General features: G+C 34.9%; 3 protein-coding genes across 4 annotated transcripts; all 3 read right to left on the minus strand.

The window, feature by feature from the left end:
* Positions 1–37: 37 nt before the first annotated feature.
* LOC109582071 (uncharacterized) lies at positions 38–1837 on the minus strand. The gene is made up of 6 exons (XM_019996662.1): positions 1284–1837; positions 1115–1240; positions 943–1061; positions 719–886; positions 417–669; positions 38–360 (listed from the first exon to the last, which is right to left on the minus strand). The coding sequence occupies exons 3-6, from the start codon at positions 1033–1035 to the stop codon at positions 38–40; spliced, it is 837 nt and encodes a 278-aa protein (XP_019852221.1). The 5' UTR covers positions 1036–1061; positions 1115–1240; positions 1284–1837.
* A 793-nt stretch (positions 1838–2630) lies between these two features.
* Positions 2631–6101, minus strand: LOC109582072 (uncharacterized). Its single transcript, XM_019996663.1, has 7 exons — positions 5867–6101; positions 5439–5612; positions 3806–3944; positions 3314–3643; positions 2940–3023; positions 2800–2886; positions 2631–2743 (listed from the first exon to the last, which is right to left on the minus strand). Exons 1-7 carry the CDS (start codon positions 6050–6052, stop codon positions 2631–2633), a joined length of 1113 nt encoding a protein of 370 aa, XP_019852222.1. The 5' UTR covers positions 6053–6101.
* Positions 6102–8452: 2351 nt separating this feature from the next.
* On the minus strand, positions 8453–10288 carry LOC109582086 (BAG family molecular chaperone regulator 1-like). Of its 2 annotated transcripts, XM_019996683.1 has the most exons (6): positions 10176–10288; positions 10011–10130; positions 9629–9711; positions 9179–9292; positions 8716–8823; positions 8453–8611 (listed from the first exon to the last, which is right to left on the minus strand). In XM_019996683.1, the coding sequence occupies exons 1-6, from the start codon at positions 10207–10209 to the stop codon at positions 8489–8491; spliced, it is 582 nt and encodes a 193-aa protein (XP_019852242.1). In that variant the 5' UTR covers positions 10210–10288; the 3' UTR covers positions 8453–8488. The 2 variants fall into 2 exon arrangements, with proteins under 2 accessions (XP_019852242.1, XP_019852243.1); XM_019996684.1 differs by lacking the exon at positions 8716–8823.
* Positions 10289–14542: the final 4254 nt, after the last annotated feature.

Below are 14542 nucleotides of genomic sequence, written 5' to 3' on the forward strand. Positions count from 1 at the left end.
GCAAAATAACAACAACAATAATAATAAATGTACTGGTTTAAATATAATTATATTTTTCTATTAGTTTATCAGCTAATTTAATAGTTCTTCTAGTACCTTCCTCTCTGAGTATATCTAAGAATATACCAAATACTTCTCCATCCACTCTAATGGTTCCTATGATACTGTTAAGTAGTTTATGCAGTCTTTGATCAGCTGTCAGTCCACAGTGTTCATCAGTTACTTGACTTCTCTCTCTTCCATTTATTATACTCTTCTCTAAAAGTTTATCGGCTAAAAAGTAAAGATCAATTTGAGTTTCCTTTATTAGGACAATGTTCTCTGTCATTACTCTATGAGCAATATCAGATCTAAATGTACCTATTAATGATACAAATTCAGTAATTAGTGTGTTATTATGTTAATATCAACCATACCTCCTTCAGTGTCTCTGCTGGTTTGACTGATACTAGCAGTAGAGGAGCTTGAGCTAGTACCTTGTACTATTGGAGGAGGAGCAGTTCTCAGTGATCGATGAATGAATAATGTAACAGGACGAACCACTCCATCCAGTGGTACAGAGTAATGTAGTGATGGTACAGCACCAGGTGATCCATAGACTGATACCAGACAACACGGAGGAAGTGAATAATTTTCTTTTCCAAATTTATCAACATCATCTTGATATAACTATAAAGAAGCAATTTATCACAATTTACATCACTGATACTATACTTACTCTGCAAGGATCTATGTGAGGCTCAATAGTCCATCCAATAGCAGGTTTCTTCTGTGGAGTATCAAACATCAATTCAATGTATGGACTACCATCACAACTATGAGTAGGCACAAACCGAAAGTAAACATATTGTCCAATTTTTGAATCAGAATGCTCCTTCTTAATAAACTATGATATTTTTTGACGATGAATGTAATTATCAATAAAATAATGTATTAGCATACCTCAAGAAGGGCATTTAACTTCTTAGCTGAAGTAAAAGTAACTAGGTCTTGGACTCCATCTTGTTTGTAATAAAGTATTCCAGCATATGACATAGCCTCTGCTACACCAGTGGACTCCTCTTTTGCAGTGATATCAGTACAAATAATTCTATACATTAATGAATATACTTACTGTTAACTGGACTATCAGAGATATCTTCAGTCTTATTCTCAGATTGGAGCAGAGGCAATGTGGCTGCAGCACCAGTTGCTTTTGAATCATCATCTTCCTTTGCTTTCTCCCCATCTTTTGCAGACTCTATATGCAGATCTAAATTAAGTACTTGCACTCACTAGCTGACCTTTGGCTCCACTAGCACCTGGTGCAGTACTGCTAGTCTTATCACTGGAGGAATCACTGTCATCATCATCATCACCTCTCTCTTGATCTCCCTCCTCATCTTGCTCCTCCTCTTCTTGTTCTTCTTCCTTGTAATTCAACTGCTCCTCAACTTCTTCCTCTGATTCCTCTCCCTCCTCATTCTCCTCTTGTTGTGGTTGCTGTTCTCCCTCCTCTCCTTCCTCTGTGTCTCCATTAACTGATGCTATATGGACAACATTACCACCTTTATTAGCTGATCCTTCTCCCAGCACACACACCAAACAGAACTCTTTACGTTGAATGGATCCATACCAACTATCAGGTTTGAACTCTCCTCCCTCGACTATGGAGAACTGGTAAGGAAGACTGGGTATGCTCAGGGGAGCTATGGCAAAATTGAGATGACGACTAAGAGCTGGTCGTCCTGTTAAATTAACGCAGTGCTGTATTTCTAATATGAGCTGTTTGAGGAGAGGCTTTGAGAGTGATACTGCATACACAGCACTCACTAGGACAGTATTAGGAGGAAACTGGAACTGTCCTCCTACAAGAGCAACCACTGCTGCTTCTACTGTCTCAGAGGACAGTAAGCTCTCCTTTTGTACTCCAATCCTTAGACCATATTTCTCCCAATTCATCAGTTGAGGTTTGTCTCCTTGAATTAAGAACAATTTCCTCTCTGCTACCTGGACATCACTCAGGCAATCCAAATTACCTGTCAATGATACAAAATATACACAGTGAGTACACGCACAATTGCATACACTCAGTCAGGGTTTCCCACAAAGCATGTTAAGTGAGAAAAATAGCATGACCTGACAAGCACTTAATATACAGTACATGGCATTTGGAGCAAATTAAAAAATCATAAAAATGCAAACTTGATCAGAATTAGCTCAAAGTTTATACACAACATAAGAACATGCATATACATGTATATTGGAAAAATGACTATAATCATCCTTGTGATTTTTATCAAAATACCCTGTACCACTGTACAGGGTCCTTTGGGCAAATTTTTGAGCAACTTGAGAATAGGCTGACAATAAGCTGCATGACCACTATATACCAAAATCCTGTGAGAAACCCTGCACTCAGTCAGTCACACAATAATACTCTTACCCATTGAAGGGATCAGATAATTAAATTGTAGTCCAATGGAACTAGTCTTTTTGATGGATTGTTCCTCTAAGGATGTGACTCTCTCCTGTAGTTGTGACTTCTCCTTCATTAGCTTGGTTGTATACAATTCATTATCAGACAATTTAGCTCTAAGGTCTATAAATTAATAGAATATTAATAATTATTATTGATTGATGATTATACACTAACCAGTAATGATCTGTTCCTCATTCTGAGATTGTTCCTCTACTTGCGATGTCAGTTTGGCTATAACTTTGTCTTTCTCAGAAATTTCAGTTTTGAGATTTTGAACATTGTCTACACAATAAACATATTCTCTCATCTAATACATACTGTGTGTATAGTTAACTAACCAATAATGATCTGTTTCTCCTTGAGACATTGCTCCTCCTTCTCTTCCAAAAGTTCAGCAACTTTGAGTTTTAGTTTCTCATAATCTTCTACATTAATAGAATATTGTCTCATCTAATATTATGTTCTGATGATACACTACCAGTAATAATCTGTTTCTTCCCCTCTACTAGTGTCTTCTCTTCCAAAATTTCAGCAACTTTAACTTTAAGCTTTTCATAATCTTCTATTATCAATAAAAATACAGAAATAGAAAATTAAATGATATTTGCTGCTTAAACAAATTTGCACTGACTGCATGTACAGTAGCCCATAAATACATGTACTATGATTATTGCTAATCATACCATATATGGTAAGCAGAGCTCACTCTACATCAATCTCATTATTTGTAATGCATGGACAATTTGACCTATATTGAGTACAGGATACTATTTCCATACTCAACATTGTCTAATCCACTAGTATTATAATGTAAACAATGTACACATAAACAACAGTGCAACACAATAGTACCTAATTTAACACATGATTTATCCTTTTCTGCTTGCTCAAGGAGAGTGGTAGCATCATCAAGTTGCTGAGTAAGTATTGCCTTTTTTTGAAGAAGCTGTTGCTGCTCTTTGTCTCGATCTTGCTGTATCTGCTCCTTCTCTTTTATTTCTTTTTGAAGCTGTTCCTGATAAAATACCCTCTCTCTTTGTAATTGCAGACAATCTTGAAATATTTGAAGCTGTTTTTCTGTTCTTAAATTCTCCCAATCACTCAGTATCCTTCTTCTTAGTTGATCTTGATACTGATCCAGAGGTATTACACTAGTAGACCAATCATTATCACTAGTATATCCTATACAGTAACAAAATAGTGGAGAATAAGAAATACACAAATTAATTACCATAGTAACCTTATTAGATTAGTATCATAGGTATATGTCAAATAATTAAATAGTAATACTTTATAATACTTCAATAATACTTTATCTACTACTGAGTGACTACATGTACTTACTGAGTTCAAGAACTGCTGTATCACTGTATGTTGTGTAGTCAGATCCTCCAAACTCAATTATCCAGTTAGTAGTTGGGGTCACACTCCACACTAAGAGAGAATGATAGTATCTGTAAGTGACATTGACCGGTAGATAAATCTATAAAAATAAAATGATAATAATTAAATCGTGTATGACATATTAATTGATTTGATATCTGGTTAATAAACACAATAACTAACTGACACTTTTATAGTCTGCACAGTGTGTTTTATGCAACCAAAGATGACATAATAAAATTAATAATATATAATATATATTGATAGACAAGTACAGTCAAACCTTTCTAAAATGAACCCCTAATTAGCGGACACCTCTCTATAAAAGAACCTCTGTATATCGGAACCTATCTACCAGTATTCTGTATAACGGACGAGATTTACTGTCCCCCACATCTACATGTGTACAAATTAGCCTCCAACAGACAGATACGGCCCACGCAACGGACTTTCTAATTAACGCGCATCAAGAAAATGGCAGATTTTCTGGTCTGATTAGCATGGGATAACCTCCAATTTAAGGACACCTCTGTATAAAGGACAGTGATGGCTGGTCCATAGGTGTCTGTCTTAGAGAGGTTTGACTGCATACACAACTGAGTGTGTTATTATGTCATGTGAGTCCTCAATTAAGAACTTACTAAGTGTCTGCATGTACACACATACACATACACATACTAATGACACACTAACACACATACATGTACATCTATACATGAATACACATATAAAGGTACATGTAAAGCATGCTGTGGAATCTTCAAGATTCCTGATGATTAATTATTGGTTATTAGTGATTATTAATAATTATTATTCATGGATTGTCAAACTATAAATACGACCATTTTATTATTTTTTGTGTACTGTACTCTACTCTATCTACCACTTGTTTGGTTTATTGTTGATACTGTTGAGAGAGAGGAAGGTCTTTGACCTATTTCATTCACAAAGATATTTGGAGTATCGACTCCCCAACCTGAATTTGTTGTCAACAGTCAATTCTACGATCCAGTTCCCCTATCTGGAAGGACGACGGTGATAGTGGACGAGTCAGAGGGCTGTTCCTGATCTCGATCTTTACCCATTCTTGACCTAGGAGTTCGACGGTCCGAGGATAGCTGGGTGTCATCGCTCTAGCTAAGATCAGTTCTCAGAGCTGAAAACGCACTCTTCTCACATGCATAATTGCTCACACAAATACACACACATGTACATGTTACATGTACACATGATGTACGTGTTAGTACACACATACACATATTGAAACATATGCACACATACACACAAATACATACATGTATGTATGTAAAGTAGAATTTATTTAATCCCAGCATCGACACTGTATCAAATGTGAATTCATCTTTACACAGTCAGACAGAAACATGTACATGTATATTCACACATATTTAGGTAAAGTAACAAACACAAAACACAAAAAGAAAACAGGCAGACACACATACTGAATACCAGCATTATTCATCAGTAGTTTTCACTGAGTATCATAATATGTACATGTACATTACAAACCTCATGAGTTACAAATTTAGTTAATCACTTTATGTTTCATTATCAAGCATCATGATATAATACTTACCAGTTCTTTCCATTTTCTTTTGTTAATGTCCAGTAACCATGCATCATAAACAGTTGATCCACCCACCACTAGTAAGTGTGGTCCTGAACTAGTGGTAATCAGTACACTGGAATGACCATATCTTTCCTTAGGCCATTGTACTGATTCTCCAGGATTATGTACTTCTAATATATCCTGAAAGAATATCAAAATTATTCATTAATATTATTAATTATTACTATAGACTGAGCTTAGATTGTGCATCAATAAGATTGGGTTAGTGGCAAAATAATCTACATTGCATGCATTTAATTGAATTCAATTTCCATGCATACATGTCAAGTCACGTCAATGTAGTTTTATACAATTCTTTCAATTGCAATTTAATTGAAAATTAACCCATAATATACAATCATAAAAATCTCACAATCAAAACAGTATTAACTCACCACTGATGTCTTAGTGAAACTTATCATATACAGTTTATTACTGCATCCATTATCAGTATAGCCCCCGAACATTACTGCAGTGTTATTAGTAACTGGTGTTAGAGTGAATTGTTCAGTAGGAGGTGGTCTATCTCCAGTAACAACAGGAGATATCCATTGATCTAATAACAATGAACAAACATTCATGTACTCTTACTTACCACACACACACACATACATTATACACATTCATCTATACATACACATCATGCATAGACACACATCACTATCACATGATACACACACACACACACACACACACACACACACTCATGTATGGATACACACACCATCACACCTGTAAACATGAAGGAGAGATGCAGGGGTGTCCTTATTTGAAGATTACTAATCTATTCTGCATGGTACATTTCAGTTATGATTGTTAATGAATAATTATACAAAACTGATGGAACATTGTATGTGCGTACTTTGTGACTCATGTGATACAGAACTTTATTAAAAATGATAATAAATAACATGAACCTAGTCAACCTACACACACACACACTCATGTCACATTAGCTTATGTATAGATACATGTACATATACAAACATCACACACACACAGATACATGATAATACTCACACACACATAACATGCACATTATAGATACACATCACATACACACATCATACATTCATAAATTCTCACATACATTATATGCACTATCATACACAGACACATCATAATGTATGTATTAGTACAGAGCCTGAAATTACATTCAAACAGTGTTCTGACATTATGTCTGAACACAGCCTATTTTGGTCTGACATTTGAATGAAATGGTCGAACATGTTCATTTATCCTTTTTACACATATTAGGGCCGGGTCATTTATGTGTCAATGTGTGTGCTTGTTAGTGAGTTTAATTAAAAATTTTTTTTACAAAAGCATAACCATTAATTTAGTAATAATTACTAATAAAAATTTTGTGTTGTTTACTAATGTTCAGACAAAATGGTAGAACAACACGGTAGTTGGTCGGACAATTAAGCAAAATGGTCGGAAAATGTCTGATGTCCGACTGTAATTTCAGGCTCTGCACTACACACACACACGTCACATATAGACACACGTCACCATCACACACAAACACATGACACACAGAGACACACTAACAAACACACTTAATTATTAACAATCTGTTTTGTGTACATTAATAAAAATTATTCAGTTAAAAATATTAATCAACTATTGTGTATCAATGACAAGAATTACTGACCTGATGAAATCCTGTAATAATGTATCTCATTATTTCTACCTTCAGCTGAATACTGAGCATCAGGTTGCTTTGGAGTATTGACAGAAGAAGATAATCCATAGCCACCAATTATTATAAGATAGTCTTCACCATCAAAATGAGCTGATACCATTCCACAGTAGGCCTTTTTCATTGGACTACAATCAGAACTAGGAGAGAGTTCCCTCCACTTGAATGAATCCACATTAATACAGTGCACATTGTTATTAAAACAACCACCACCGAAATAATATATGTCCCTCCCTATAGTGGCAGATGAATAGGCCCAGGTACCTGGTGGTGGGGTACCAGTAGTAGGTTTCTGATCCCAAGCACCAGTTGGTAAGTGATACACCTCCATCACTTCATAGTGTACTCCAGAACCGTCCCCACCCCACATATATAGGTAGTCTCCTACCTTTACTGTGGAGTGTCCCCTTCTCTTCACTGGTTGATAGTCTATAGAGAACAAGAGGTACTACTGTAACAGAGTAACAGTAATATAGTGATGAGTTAGAATAAGGACAGAATACAGAGGAGGAAAGTAAGTGAGAGAGTAAGAGAGACAAAGAATGAATGAAAGAGATACAAAGAGAAGAGAATAGTGGCCCTCACTTTTAGATGTCATTCTTGCAATATCAGTCCCACCCAACAGGGCGTGGTCAATTGCTTGAAACTTGCAACTGCAATTTACTCTCAGATATGTAGTCATTCATAAATCATAATTGTGCAACACTACATGTACAAGTATTTTTTTAACTAACATGTCCATTCTTCTTTTGTTCTTCCTCCTCTGATTGAATGGTAGGCATCAGTTCAAGTGGTAGTTGGAATCAGCACAACATAAGTACATGTACATTATCAGAAAACTTTTTAGACAACCTGAGTCATATCGTTGCTCCATTAGTCAATCGCACCTTAATTTCTGCTATTAGGAACATCAGCTATAAAAATGTTTAGCTATGCTGGGTCTTAAAATACATTTTAATACAAACAATGGATTAATCCATAGCCTAGCTAATATAGTTCAGTAATTTAGGGCTCCTTTTTATAATTTTGGCCATAATAATGGTGCAGTCTTGTGCACACAGTAAGATACAGTGACACTAACATTGAGAATACACTCATTAAGATCAAATTCAAGGTATGTATCTATGCATGGTCTTGGGGCAAAAGCTCCTTCTGAAATAACTTATTACTTCAAGAACAAGTGTATCTATTGCATAATGCTCTGCATGAGTACTAGGCAGTTAAGTTCTCATTAAATTAATTATTTAGAATAAAATAAAATATAAAAATTGGCCATAGATTCATTGATATGCATGTATAGTAAACAAAATAATTATTTTGTGCTTGCAGTGGCAATTCTATCAGTTATCTTATCAGTTAGTACCATTAATGATTGAATGTGTACCACTAGTGTCCTTCTCTTTCCTCTCACAAGAGTTTCTGTGGCAGAAGGTACCTACAAATACACACATAAGGGGTATTACTGTAATGATAATAATGAAAGGAGTAATAACAAAATGAATATAATACCTATGAGGGTAGGTTACTGTAAATACTTACTATAGTGTCTAGTTCCTCTAGATTCTTCATTAAATTCTCATTGCACGACAAACTTTGTTTACGTAACTTATCACAAGATTCAGAGACTAGCTCTGACAACAGGAAACCCTGGAAATAACAAAGATTATAACTAAAAGGGAACATTAATGAACAAATCATATTGCAAACTGATATACAAAAATAGTCCAATCACTAACTTCAGACATAAAGTGATAGTAATAATTAGTGGTAATAGTGAAGAATACATGATGGTAATTCAAAACAATAATTTTGTCCATGAAATTTTTGTAACTTAAATCAAATAAGCTAAGTTCAAGAAGGAGCTTATGTACATGTACAGTACTTTAACTCTAAGGTATTTTGCTGTAATTATTATTGTACATGTATTGAGACACACTTGTATGTGTACACATACATGTACAATGTATGTGTATAGAATTTATTTACTGCACAATGAAAGTACCTTTTCAATCCCCTCCAGCTCTTGTTCAACCTTCTTAATCTTTCTCTCAATAGTATTTGTTGATTCTGAAATATTGTCAAGCTTCTTGAGACACTCGTCTTGAGCTGGATCAGTCTATCCAGTAATAAAATTAGAAAAAGATGTAAGACATATTAAGGAGTGAGCCTAAAGCACTTGCAGTTAGCATTACAGCAAAGTCAGTGTGGATGCAATGCCTTTACCAAAAACTTTTAATGCATATGCATGTACTATGCATAATTTGTACATGTACATCTACAATGTACGTGCTGTGACCAGCAAGAACATGCATAGAACCCTCATAGCTGACTTTAAATTAATACAAGTGGCATGTAAATTTGATTGTACACAGCCTAAAACTATAAATATTTATAACTAAAATTATTTTGCCGTGTTATTAAAGTTAAGGCTACAAAATACAGATATACGTACCTTTCTTCCCAATAGCATTATTTTGCTATTATTCTTTATTCCTGCTTCACTGACTAACTCATCTTCTTTCCTAAGAGTCTTTCCTATTTAATAATGACTCATACTTAATCCAATTGGATTACATAATGGACATATTGCAAATCAATTTCACCAATAATTACTAACACCCACAATTAATACAGTATTATAGTCTGATTACTTAATGAACCTCAGTTTTAGTACATACTACCAATGGTACATTTTAAATATTACATCAAGTAAAAGATATTAATCAGCATCCAAAACAAAATTAACACTAAAAGTTACAATGTACATATCATGTACATGTAGAGTATCATATTAGGCATGCGTAATTCAATATACAGAAACGTTAATAACTGACCTTTAAATATTAGTTTCTGTGCTTCAATAGGAACTCCAAACTTTTCATGAATAATAGCTTTCAAGTCGCCAATGCTAGTGCTATCAGGATCCTCCAGCAATATATCCTCTACCTTTGATCCTGTGACAATAAATAATAGATACTGACTATTATTAACAGACTAACCATGACTGACATGAATGTTGATGGAGTTAGACATGACCTGAAAAAGACAAACAAGATCCAATCAGTATCCTATTGACCACACCTAAACCCCACCCTGTTTAGGGTGTGTACCATGCATGGTATCACGTGGGTATGACCATGCGCAGATTGACTTGCTGCTAGGGTTGAGCCTATTATTCTCATAAATTTTCCCATTATTCTTTCTGGAAATTCTTAATAATTTCCCCCATTATTCTTTTTATTTTATCCTATTATTCTCAATTTATTCTCAATAATTTTCTCAAACAATCAATTTTCACCTAAGAATTGCATTCCAGCAGTGTTTTAAAAATATGTCTTCCAAAAAACACTAGCCAAAAATTTTTAAATTTTCTTCTGCAATCACCATTGACCTCAACTCCACCCATTATTCCACTATTATTCCTATTTTCATCCAATTATTCCAGCATTATGCTTCATATGAGGAAGCCCCTATTATTCCTAAAATTATGCTGGAATAATAGGCTCATCCCTACTTGCTGCAATGGCTAGACCACGTGTTGGACTTCTTTGAGTTTGAGCTTCTCGTTCTTTTGTTCCTTGACTTCCTCCTAGTTATGCCGATCATCATCGCAGCCGATCACTCTGGCTTATGACTCCACAGAAATTGGTTCTCACTGGGCTGACCGTATGGAAAAAGATGGACCATTAGATCAATCAAACTTATGTACCTAGATCAGTTGCTTATCGTTGGGAATGGGGCAAGCTTGATGATGCTTCATCTAACCATGGATGCTCTACTATTCATGATCTAACGGGAAAGGAGCTAATTCTAGTGAGACTCAAGTATCCGAAGATGTTGATTTGACTCTAACAACTAACACAGAGACACTGGAACAAGACGATGACTGACTAAAGAAGCTGAGGTCTCAACACAAAATGGCCTCATGTTGTTATTGTAAAGGAACCACTGCAGCAGTAAGTGTCCTTACAAGGATACTCTTGGTGTTATGACTGAGGAATCCCTAACGAGCTTGGAGTCTTGAGTGAAGTAAGTAAAGGATTGATTTACTGATGGTCATGTACTGTGCCTTTTAATTATTATAAAATTTTAGTATTTTAAAATTACCAGCTATATGGCATCTACCATATAACGCTTTATTTTGGTGATTTTGCTGTAAAATTGTAATTGGTGGTTTTTAATTTGGCGATTTTTGTGTACACTTGCATTACTAAGCATGCGCATTAATGATTGGTGGTTTTAATATTGGCGATTCTGCTTGTAAACCGCCAATCGCCAAAATAAAACTCCGCCAAATTAAAGCGTTATACAGTATCTATTGATGAAATTTTGAGTAGAAGAACTACATGTAAACTTGGCAGACTAAAATTGACAAACTTCAAGACAGTAATTAAAATAGAATTATTTTAATAACGTATAGTACTATTCTCTCTCTCTCTCTCTCTCTCCATCTTGTAGTTGATATTTCAGAATTTGTTCAAGGGGAGGTGCTCGTTGAAGTCGTTGCTGTTAGTTACAAGGAGCCATGCCCACTTGAAACAGACGAGGGAGATGATGTTAGCAGTGTTGTGTTGAAGCTAAAGTTAGTAACATACTGTTTGATGTAATAATGATGTCATGAACTTTTAGATAAAAATAAAGTCTTCTATTGATAGTGTCAGTGCCTATATTGATTGCTCTTTTAGTCAAATTTTACATGTTAATCGGGTACAAAATAAGGTTTTTAAATATAATTTTAAATCATTTCCTAAGTATTCAGGAGGTTGTTTGTCCTTTGTGTGTTCCCGTGACCTTTTGGCCTTTCAAACTGAAGCACATATCATGACCCATAGGATTGACCACACCCTCTCTCTGCCTCTCGGACTTTTTTGCATTCCAACAAAATCACAGGCTAGGCAGCGTAAGGTATGTTAAACACGTAGCATAAGTACAGTACATGTACATTGTACATCAATATGCATCAGAAATGGAAATGGGCCCGGATTTGTGAGCCATTTTTATACATTGGTCCAATTTGATCACACCTTCTCTCTACCTCTCGGACTTTCTGCATCACAAGATAGACAGCATAAGGTATGTTATTAAAACTTTATATGTACACTGTATATAACACGTAACATATACACACAGTACATGTACATCATTATGCCTCAGAAAATGTAATGAAAATTTAGGGGTATTTTGAGCCATTTTTACATGTACATCTAGTACAAGGGACCTTGGCCAAATTTTTGATTACTTTTTAAAAATTTGTAGAAAATCCAAACTTGTTTGGAATGAGTTCAAACTTTCTACACAACAAAAGTACCTGTACATGTATCAGAAAAAATTATAAAAATGGAAAAATCTCTCCTTGTCATTTTTGACAAAATTTGGCCAAGACCCTGTACTATAGTACAGGGACTTTTGCTCAATTTTTGAGCAACTTTTAAAAATTCTTATAAAATCCAAACTTCATTAATATCAGTTAAAACTTTTTACACAACATAAGAATATGTATATGTATCAGAAATAATTATAAAAATAGAAATTTTTCTCCTTTTCATTATTGATGAAATTTGGCCACATACCCTGTATTAGAAAGCAGGTTGTTTGGCCCAATTTTATAACCCACTGACAAGAAGCTGCAGGAGCATTATGCCAAAATTCTGTAGGAAACTCTGCATATTACTCTGATTAATTCCATCTCTTTCGAATCAAGTATTAACTGAGAATGATGATACAACATTATATCATTAACCATCTTTCGGGACTGAATCCCTAACTGATGATTTGTATTAACTGACTCAGTTTATTACAATGTAGCTATTTTTTGCCTGCTACATGTAAATGTACAGCAAAGTACATTAATATAGAATCAATTAGTAGTTTGTCGTACAGTATTAGTAATTACTTGTTTTATGTACATGCACGTGTAGGTCACTGCAGTTTTCTGATAGTGTTTCCAGTTCATCTGGAGTATGACAACCATTGGAGCTTCAAACCTTGGAAGCTAAAGAGAGGAGGGACAGATTTGTATGTGAAGAGTGAATTTCTGAATTATTAAAATGAAGGTCATACAAATAGAGGGAAGTGGTATTAACTTTGTATATGTAATATACTACAGTATATTTATGTACAGACAAAAGTTTTTCTTTTTATTCTTTAATTAGTGTCTTATGGTATCATGAATATCCTACAACAGCTATGGAGTCTCTGTGAGTAATATTAAAGCAATACTTTAAAGGTGTATTTATAGCCAATTACTTTCCCTGCCCCCTCCTAAATGAAAGTCAGCTAGAAAGTTACATTGGATTCTTGAGCCTAAAATGTATGGACACTAAAGACCTTAATAAACACAGATGTACATGTAATTCAGACATTCAAGTCAACAAATATTATCAACCACTATCTTCCAGTTTTAGAGATAATTTGTATTACATATACATGTATTTATTCCGGTTCCGTGTAAATGTAATTAATTCTTGGGTATACAGTTGTGTTATATAGCACTCAGTATGGTCACAACATGTGCACAAATATTCTGAACCTAAAACATTAAATGTTTTTCATAAGTACATAATACACTCCTGTATAGTACCAGTTTCTAATTAATTTTCTTCAGGTCACCTGAATCCTTATGCTTTGTCATTGATGGGTGGGGAAATTTGTTCTTGGTATAATAACTGTTATTGTATAGTGCAGACATAAAAGGCTCCTTGCTTAGTATAGTGACAGTAAGGCTTTGATCTAGTATATACTTTTGTGTTATTATTAGTAATCCTGTCAGGTCACATGATTGCCTTTTGTTAATTTGGTGTCTTGAGAGTTGTCTTGTTTTAAAATGGCAGTTGAACCATCTTCCTCTTCTCCAGGTCTCTTAAAACTGGAGGAACAGCTCACTTGCACGATTTGCCTTGACATTTATACCAACCCCAAGACTTTATCTTGTCTACATTCATTCTGCCAGCACTGTCTGGAGGGATTACCACTGGATAAGAAGAATGAGACCTATTACCTCTCTTGCCCCACTTGTTGTCATTGTACAGAGTTACCAGAAGAAGGAGCAGGAGCTTTTCCTGTAGCATTCACTCTCAAAAATCTCAAGGAGGTACACAGTTTAATGCAGAAAGTAGCTGATCCTGAAAAGGTTGCTTGTGACAACTGCAACTCAGCTAATGCCACTAGATGCTGCAGGGAATGCAGTAAGTTCCTTTGTAAAAAGTGTATAGCAATGCATAAGCAGTGGACAGAATTTGCTAATCATAAGATAGTGAGTCTTGATGAGGTGGCATCAGCTCCCTCTGAAATACTGTCTAAAAAGAAAGAAGAAGCAAATCTCACATGTCTGGTACCCAGTCATGATGAGCCACTAAAATATTTCTGT

The sequence above is a fragment of the Amphimedon queenslandica genome, unplaced genomic scaffold, assembly GCF_000090795.2.
Source record: "Amphimedon queenslandica unplaced genomic scaffold, v1.1 AMPQUscaffold_13402, whole genome shotgun sequence".
NCBI lineage: Eukaryota > Metazoa > Porifera > Demospongiae > Haplosclerida > Niphatidae > Amphimedon > Amphimedon queenslandica.

Coding starts and splice junctions, on each gene's coding strand:
- LOC109582071 (XM_019996662.1), bottom strand. CDS start 1,035: ATGTCATATGCTGGAATACTTTATTACAAACAAGATGGAGTCCAAGAC. Junction 670..718: donor CTCACATAGATCCTTGCAGA/GTAAGTATAGTA, acceptor GCTTCTTTATAG/TTATATCAAGATGATGTTGA. Junction 361..416: donor CAGCAGAGACACTGAAGGAG/GTATGGTTGATA, acceptor TATCATTAATAG/GTACATTTAGATCTGATATT.
- LOC109582072 (XM_019996663.1), bottom strand. CDS start 6,052: ATGAATGTTTGTTCATTGTTATTAGATCAATGGATATCTCCTGTTGTT. Junction 5,613..5,866: donor GTTTCACTAAGACATCAGTG/GTGAGTTAATAC, acceptor ATATTCTTTCAG/GATATATTAGAAGTACATAA. Junction 2,744..2,799: donor GGAGAAACAGATCATTATTG/GTTAGTTAACTA, acceptor TTTATTGTGTAG/ACAATGTTCAAAATCTCAAA.
- LOC109582086 (XM_019996683.1), bottom strand. CDS start 10,209: ATGTCTAACTCCATCAACATTCATGTCAGTCATG. Junction 10,131..10,175: donor CAACATTCATGTCAGTCATG/GTTAGTCTGTTA, acceptor TTATTGTCACAG/GATCAAAGGTAGAGGATATA. Junction 8,612..8,715: donor TAGAGGAACTAGACACTATA/GTAAGTATTTAC, acceptor GTGTATTTGTAG/GTACCTTCTGCCACAGAAAC.